Source organism: Salvelinus alpinus, chromosome 9 (genome assembly GCF_045679555.1).
Source record: "Salvelinus alpinus chromosome 9, SLU_Salpinus.1, whole genome shotgun sequence".
In the NCBI taxonomy this organism is placed as follows: Eukaryota; Metazoa; Chordata; class Actinopteri; order Salmoniformes; family Salmonidae; genus Salvelinus; species Salvelinus alpinus.
Genome location: NC_092094.1, coordinates 74343958 through 74352638, shown reverse-complemented (window position 1 = coordinate 74352638; position 8681 = coordinate 74343958). Strand labels below are relative to the sequence as shown.

The 8681-nt window shown below is 43.8% G+C and overlaps 1 protein-coding gene across 10 annotated transcripts in view; it reads right to left on the bottom strand.

Annotated features, from left to right (window-relative positions):
• Nucleotides 1-425: 425 nt before the first annotated feature.
• Nucleotides 426-8681, bottom strand: part of asap2a (ArfGAP with SH3 domain, ankyrin repeat and PH domain 2a) — a 99731-nt gene continuing 91475 nt past the window's right edge. For 9 of the 10 annotated variants that reach the window (XM_071327157.1, XM_071327159.1, XM_071327160.1 and 6 more), the window contains 4 exons: nucleotides 8616-8671; nucleotides 8351-8406; nucleotides 7518-7637; nucleotides 426-3650 (listed from right to left, as the gene is read on the bottom strand). In XM_071327157.1, coding sequence (XP_071183258.1) covers nucleotides 3576-3650; nucleotides 7518-7637; nucleotides 8351-8406; nucleotides 8616-8671 — 307 coding nt within the window. In that variant the 3' untranslated portion in view covers nucleotides 426-3575. The remainder of the gene's footprint in view (nucleotides 3651-7517; nucleotides 7638-8350; nucleotides 8407-8615; nucleotides 8672-8681) is intronic. The other variant, XM_071327156.1, reaches the window with a different exon arrangement.

The following is an 8681-nucleotide window of genomic DNA, read 5'->3' as shown; positions in this document are numbered from 1 at the left end:
CGGTTACAGGCGTTGCGTCTTTAAAAGGCAATATGCAGCTTTTACAGTGAATGGGTTCTCCGCGACGTGAGAACACAGCCTTCGAAAACAGAAATGCCTATAACCGGTGATCGGATTGAATCCCGGCCGTACTCTCTATAGAGTTCAGTGTGGATGTAAACCTTGGTTGTAGTGGTATGGCACCAGAACACAAGTTAGAAACCATGGACATAGCCCATACATAGGATTGGGCTGTAGTGGGTTTGACCATTCTCCACCAGAGGGAGCTCTTGTTGCATTACTATTATATTTAGTGTACTGCCCAGGAAGTTACAAATCTAGTAGTCTAGCACTCTTAAATCACCGTACTACACAGCATTTACACACTGTTAAACCACTTTGAGAAGCAACAATACACTTATGATAAATGCAAGAGAAGAAAACACTGGGAATTATTTAATTTTATTATTCCAGTTTCAATTTCTCAATTTATTTTGCACAATAGGTTAGAGTCAATGCTGTGATCCAGAGTCAATGAGTGTGAATGGAATCGCTTCTCAGCCTTGGGTTTGTGTGTACACTGCTAGACTACACACTGAACACCAGCTGGAAAACAGCACGTCACCGCAGTGCATTCAAAGACAGTTACTGCCAAGGTCGTGAACTCTTATTTCATACATTTAAATATCAACAAACAGAATCTATGTACATTTACAGATGAACCATCCTATTTCCAGTGAGTTAATATGGGGAGGAACAGTGTGACAGATACATTTTTACATGCGACGCTTCTTGTCGTCGTCTATCGTAGTTCATTCACAATTGAGGGTAGTGTATGTCCCATTTCAGATTAAACATCAAACATGTATAGATAAGAGTTGCTCTGCAACCAAAATCAGACATTACGTCAAATGCTTTGTAAGAATATTAAAGTTTAAAACATACTCTTCAGTATGGGACCTAGGATATATAAAACAAGGGTGGTCTGTAACTAATGCTGGTCCCAGCTAGTAATCAAGTTGTGGACTATGGTAGAATTATAGGCTGAGCACTATGAATCAGATTGAATACTATGGTAGGTGTGTGTGTGTGTGTGTAAGAGTGCATAAAAGTAGTTGCATTGTCCTTTCAAGTGTGTCATTTGGTATTGCCATCCCCCTTACAATGTCACCTCAAAGGACAAGTTATTTTTTGTACAATGACAACTATGTGCATGTGTGTCCACATGTACCTCTGTGTGTGTGCCATTTGATAGCCTGCTGTCCACACAGATAAAAGAGCCACAGGACAGGAGCCATCACCCTTTCCCCATGAGGTGCATAAACCCCTCTGCAGATCTCTCTCTCACTGTCTATGTCCCAAATATAGTGCACTACTTTTGACCAGAGCCACAGAAAGACGGTGGTTCACATTTAAAGTGTGATCTATGCACCTAAGATAGTTCACAACATCCATTTCACTGATGATATTGATATTATAGCAAAAGGGTAAGAAGTGCAACATTGAGGCATTTTATAAACAGAGTAAAAGTGTCAGACGGGCTAATGCAGTAAATCTGGTACCACACTGTAGGCCATCTAAATGGAGATGATGTGCTGTAAGTAACTTCTATTGTTTCAAGCTGATATGCACATGCACGCATGCAGGTCAGCGCACAGTAGGATAGTGAGCCTGGGTTCTCCCAGTTAAATACAGGCCTAAATATACCCCCGGCAACCCCCTGTTGTTACTAAGGGCTGTCTAGAAATGGGGACAGTGGATCACCCATACGGGAGGACTCCTAGCATATTACTGGGTTAGCACCATTTTGAATTAAGTTTAACTAGTGGTGTAGTGGAGGGTATACGCAGCCCACCCACTTTCTTTTGTGGGCATTGTGTATACTCAATTTCTTAATCCCACGATGTATATCAAAGTAGGCTAGTGTGATGGAGGTATACGCCGTATCAATGAATAAGGCTGATGGATCAGATCAGAATGTTTAGCTTAAAACGTTGAACTATTATTTCTTCACATTTTAAGCGCAGTAATGTGCACATGGCGGTAGGGTTACGTGCAAATGTTCCAAAATGCAATTAGCAGGCAAACAGTTCTAAAATGTGCACTGCACATGCGAGCGGTTTCATGGACAGAGACATTTTGAAAGAGGGAAGCTCTAAAGACGCAACAATTATTACGGGTTGCTAATATGACTACGATAATGCCTTTGTCTGATAAACAATGAAAGAAAGCGGATTTAAAAACCAATAGAACAGGAGCGTGAATATGAGGATGTCTTCCTAAAATAATTACCTCCATGTTTATATGGTGGGATTTTAACTATAGGCTACTTTTAAGAATGTAAGACATGCCCCATAACATGACGTTTGAAACCTGGACGTTTAATAATTAAGGAACAGGAAAAATATAGCAAAGCTAATCATAGGCCTAATCATCTTCTTGTAGCCTAGATGGAGAGGCTTTCCCCCAAAAAAACTAAATTAAATGTTAACTAGCTACAAAGTGGCCTATCCTACCCGGCAGCATGATTATTTGGATCAATCCGGTGGCCATTTGTTTTGACAACTCCATCTCATGTGCATTACAGAAACACTGCTAACCAAAGAGTGCTAGGTGTCTGCACAGTTGAATTAAAGGATAATTACTACAGAAAAAAGACATTTGATTTACCACACCTCAAAAGTGGTCTCCTGGTGTGGCAGTGTTGTGGACTTAGAAAAACAACTAAATTGGATGTTCTATTAAAAAGTGTGACTTGGAGAGAATTTGTTTGACTGAATTACTATTAGCCCACTTGCACAGTACCGCTTGGGTTGGCCTTACTGTTAAAGACCAACATGGGATTTATCATTTTTTGTCAGAGTCTTTCCACACCTTCACCAGGCAGGCCTTTGGGATTTATTTTTGCCAAATTATAGTATACCCACTTCTCCAGGCACCACTACACCACTGAGTTTGCTTCCCACATTGGGAGTCCTATAAAGTTTACATGTCTTTGCCTATTAAGCAGTTAAGCGTTTAAAAAATTTGTTCACCCTTTAACCATGCAAGGAGATGGAATGTAAGCATATCGACTATATTCACATTAACAATAAGTGAAAGAAATCCTAAAGATACACATTACTGCCCCCGTCAGCTGTCCTTGAAGAACTGTCTGTAAAATTCACAAAACCGAAGACAACAGAGTGAAATACTTATTAACAGAACCTTCATTTTGTCAATAATCCTCTAAATGTCGCGACCAGGATAAATAAGCAGAAAGTGCATTTTATTGCAAGAGGTTATCTACTACAATCATCGTTTTTTATGTCAGATGGTGTCAGAAGTCTAAACACAGTTTCCCCACGAGCCTTTGCAGGCTTGGCCTAAAAGAGTCACATGACATTCCTGGAGTAAAGGGTGTATCTGTTGTCATGGCAACACAGACTGTATAGCCAAAGCATTGGGCAGCGACACTTCACTCTTCTTTAGTGTCGGTGCAGGCACAAGCTTTGATGATGACAAAGATAATTTCTCCACAAAAATGTGGGGAGGTGGAGGGCATTTCCATGATTTCCATTCCAGGTCCTGTGTTGACCTCTGGTGACCTTTGACCTTCAGTCCATGATGAAGTGTACGAATGTGACGGGGAAAGCCCCCCTCCTCATAGGTTCTCCTTCGATGTGGCCCAGCTGGGAGAGAACAGAATGATTCAGAATGAGAACAGAATAACACAATGATAATTGGGACAAAACACACACACACTTTTTGCATATAGTGCCTTCGGGAAGTATTCAGAACCCTTGACTTTTTCCACATTTTGTTACATTACAGCCTTATTCTAAAATTGATCAAATAAAAACGAATTAAAGACACACAATACCCTATAATGACAAAGTGAAAACAGTTTTGTAGAAATGTTAGCAAATTTATTTAAAAAAATAGTTATTTACATAAGTATTCAGACCCTTTGCTATGAGACTCGAAATTGAGCTCAGGTGCATCCTGTTAACATTGATCATCCTTGAGATGTTTCTAAACTCGTCCCTTTTTCAGGACCTTGTCTTTCAAAGTTAATTCGTAAAAATCAAAATAATTTCAGATCTTCATTGTAAAGGGTTTAGACACTTTCCCATGCTTGTTCAATGAACCATAAACAATTAATGAACATGCACCTGTGGAACGGTCGTTAAGACACTAACAGCTTACAGATGGTAGGTAATTAAGGTCACAGTATGAAAACTTAGGACACTAAAGAGGCCGTTCTCCTGACTCTGAAAAACACCAAAAGAAAGATGCCCAGGGTCCCTGCTCATCTGCATTATGCATGCTGCAAGGAGGCATGAGGACTGCAGATGTGGCCAGGGCAATAAATTGCAATGTTCGTACTGTGAGACGCCCAAGACAGGGAGACAGGACAGACAGCTGATCGTCCTCGCAGTAACAACACCTGCACGTCCGAACATCACGCCTCCATCAGTGCTCAGACTGTCTGCAATCGGCTGAGAGAGGCTGGACTGAGGGTTTGTAAGCCTGTTGTAAGGCAGGTCCTCACCAGACATCACCGGCAACAACGTCACCTATGGGCACAAACCCACCGTCGCTAGACCAGACAGGACTGGCAAAAAGTGCTCTTCACTGACGAGTCGCGTGTTTTGTCTCAACAGGGGTGATGGTCAGATTCACGTTTATTGTCAAAGGAATGAGCGTTACACCGAGGCCTGTACTCTGGATCGATTTTGGAGGTGGAGGGTCCGTCATGGTCTGGGGCGGTGTATCACAGCATCATCGGACTGAGCTTGTTGTCATTGCAGGCAATCTCAACGCTGTGCGTGTACCCCAGATACTGTGCAAAGGAGCAAAAACAATAAATAACATGGGGATGAGGTAGTTGGGTGGGCTATTTACAGATGGGCTATGTACAGGTGCAATGATCAGTAAGCTGCTCTGACAGCTGATGCTTAAAGTTAGTAAGGGAGATATAAGTCTCCAGCTTCAGTGATTTTTGCAATTCATTCCAGTCATTGGCAGCAGAGAACTGGAAGGAGAGGCGGCCAAAGGAGGAGTTGGTTTTGGGGGTGAGCAGTGAAATATACCTGCTGGAGGGCGTGCTACGGGTGGGTGCTGCTATCGTGACCAGTGAGCTGAGATAAGGCGGGGCTTTACCTAGCAGAGACTTGTAGATGACCTGGAGCCAGTGGGTTTGGCGACGAAAATAAAGCGAGGGCCAGCCAACGAGAGCATACAGGTCGCAGTGGTGGGTAGTATATGGGGCTTTGAAGACAAAACGGATGGCACTGTGATAGACTACATCCAATTTACTGAGTAGAGTGTTGGAGGCTATTTTGTAAATTACATCACCGAAGTCAAGGATCGGCAGGATAGACAGTTTTACGAGGGTATGTTTGGCAGCATGAGTGAAGGATGCTTTGTTGCGAAATAGGAAGTCAATTCTAGATTTAATTTTGGATTGGAGATGCTTAATGTGAGTCTGGAAGGAGAGTTTACAGTCTAACCAGACACCTAGGTATTTGTAGTTTTCCACATATTCTAAGTCCGAACCGTTCAGAGTAGTGATGCTAGACGAGCGGGTGCGGGCAGCGATCGGTTGAAGAGCATGCATTTAGTTTTACTTGCGTGTAAGAGCAGTTGGAGGCCACAGAAGGAATGTTGTATGGCATTGAAGCTTGTATGGAGGTTTGTTAACACAGTGTCCAAAGATGGGCCAGAAGTATACAGAATGGTGTCGTCTGCGTAGAGGTGGATCAGAGAATCACCAGCAGCAAGAGTGACATCATTGATGTATACAGAGAAAAGAGTCGGCCCAAGAATTGAACTCTGTGGCACCCCCATAGAGACCGCCAGAGGTGCGGACAACAGGCCCCCCTTTTACACACTGAACTCTATCAGAGAAGTAGTTGGTGAACCAGGCGAGGCAATCATTTGAGAAACCAAGGCTGTTGAGTCTGCCGATAAGAATGTGGTGATTGACAGAGTCGAAAGCCTTGGCCAGGTCGATGAAGACGGCTGCACAGTATTGTCTTTTATCAATGGTGGTTATGATATCGTTTAGGACCTTGAGCGTGGCTGACATGCACCCATGACCAGCTCGGAAACCAGATTGCATAGCGGAGAAGGTACGGTGGGATTCGAAATGGTAGGTGATCTGTTTGTTAACTTGGCTTTCGAAGACTTTAGAAAGGCAGGGTAGGATAGATATAGGTCTGTAACAGTTGCCAAGCGTGCCAAGCGTCATGTCTAGAGGAAACCTGGCACCATCCCTATGGTGAAGCATGGTGGTGGCAGCATTATGCTTTGGGGATGTTTTTCAGTGGCAGGGACTGGGAGACTAGTCAAAACGGAGCAAAGTACTGGAGAGATCCTTGATGAAAACCTGCTCCAGAGCGCAGACTGGGGGGCGAAGGTTTACCTTCCAACAGGACAACGACCCTAAGCACACAAGATAACGCAGGAGTGGCTTCGGGATAAGTCTCTGAATGTCCTTGAGTGGCCCAGACAGAGCCCAGACTTGAACCCGATCGAAACTCCCCAAATACAGGTGTGCCAAGCTTGTAGCGTCATACCCAAGAAAAATCAAGGCTGTAATCGCTGCCAAAGTTGTTTCAACAAAATACTAAGTAAAGGGTCTGAATACTTATGTAAATGTGATATTTCAGTTTTGAATGTTAACAAATTAGCAAAAATGTCTAAAAATCTATTTTTGCTTCGTCATTATGGGGTAATGTGTGTAGATTGATGAGAAAAAAACAATACATTTTAGAATAAGGCTGTTACCTAACAAAATGTGGAAAAAGTCAAGGGGTCTGAATACTTTCCGAAGGCACTGTAGCTTATGGCAGGGTTGGGTAGGTTACTTTCTCATGTAATCCGTTACAGTTACTAGTAAACTGCCCAAAATTGTAATCAGTGACATAACATTTGGATTACACAAACTCAGTAACGTAATCTGATTATTTGTACAGTTACTTTTGGATTACTTTCCCCTTAAGAGTCATCAGCAGAAGACAAACACATTTGACTTCTAACACCTTTTCAATTCTGCTTCAGTTATTGTCAACTCAGGCGCGGACATAAACAAAATGCCATTGAAGTCAGAGAAAGAGAGCGGAAGGCATTTGTAAAGGCATCTATAACACAAAGTCCCATGGAGAATAAGTGACTAAATACGGTCATGTTTACAGAGGTGGCTTTTGGAAAAAACAAGTTGCAGCTGGTCTGTATTCAGACAACGGACTCCGCAGAGGAAGGAAGGCAGGCGGGGGCGGGAGAGAGGGAGGGTGGGAGAGGAAGGGAGGGTGGGAGAGGAAGGGAGGGTGGGAGAGAAAGAAGGATGGCTAGAATGAGGTCATTGCTTTGTGCTGCTGGGGCCACGAAGATTTCTGGCACATGCTCAGTGGACTCTCTCTGGAATAGGCCAGATTTGGACTAGAACTGGGCCGGACAGCTCTCACTGCGTGTGAATGAAGACAAACACACACACCCCACTTCTCACACATCCAACACACAAAATAGTAGCCTGATCTAGAGTTGACACTCACCCACCACTCCTGGTCCTCCTCCCCAACCACCACGATCACCTCCCCCTCAGAGAAGGTCAGCTCGTCTGCATTGTCCGCCATACAGTTGTAGATGGCCTTCACCCGCTTGGGCCTCTGCTTCTGAAGAGAGACGGCCAGACGGGCATAGCAATATAATTACTAGAACCAACATTCCCATTCAAGTCAACCTTCCGTAACGGTGGCCATATTGAGGGCACCCATGACAAATGCACTGTCAAATTGCCATGGTCTCAGGGGCTTCCCCCCCCCCCCATTCTAGTCATTCTATTTCTATGCAGACAGGCAGGTGTACCATTCTGCAGACAGATGCTGTCGTTTAACTGAAGTATCTAACTGTCACTCCGTTGGAATGCTCGACGCCCACTTCCACATTGACCGCTGGAGGGTTGCACAGCAGACAAATGACACAGGACACAGTAACTGTCAGGCTGGGCGAGTTGTGCATCGCATGTTTTCACCACAGGCTATCCCTGATCCGTCAGTGGTTTACATGGTGAACCCGTATGACACAGATTGCTAGCACTGAGCTAGGGACAGAGATATGAGAGGTTTCCCCATCTGTCAAGAACAAGTACACACTTCAAGATGTCCCTCCCACTTAGCATTACATGTTCCAAGGGGTACAGGAAGGAGAAAACACTGTTAGAGCCATTGATACTCAGAGTGCAATGGGACAATAAGACCAGCTGAAAAACAATGACGAGATCAGATGGAGAAGTCCAATAAGTGCCTCTGTATTGTCCATGACTGTCCAATCACAATCAACAGGGCAAACGATCATATAAGGTCAACGGTAGGTCAGGGGAACTCACCGGATAGGTCTTCCTAGGCATGGGGGCGGGAGGCAGCGATCCCGGCACTTCTTTAGCTGGGGGAGGAAGAGGATTGGATGACGTCGTCGTGAAAACACAAACTGTTCCACACAGACAAAAATCACACAACCAGATTGTCTGCAGCCGACCCACAGATAGAAATGTTACGAATAGGCCGGTATGTTATCTGACTATGCTACTTATCATGCTTTTACAGATTATTTACAGACACAGAGAAAATCATTTTTTTTAAATTAACACCCACCTGGTCTTTCGATGGACCCAGTTCGAGTCGGTCCTTTGCTGAAGCTTTTGTCGTTGCTAAAAAACC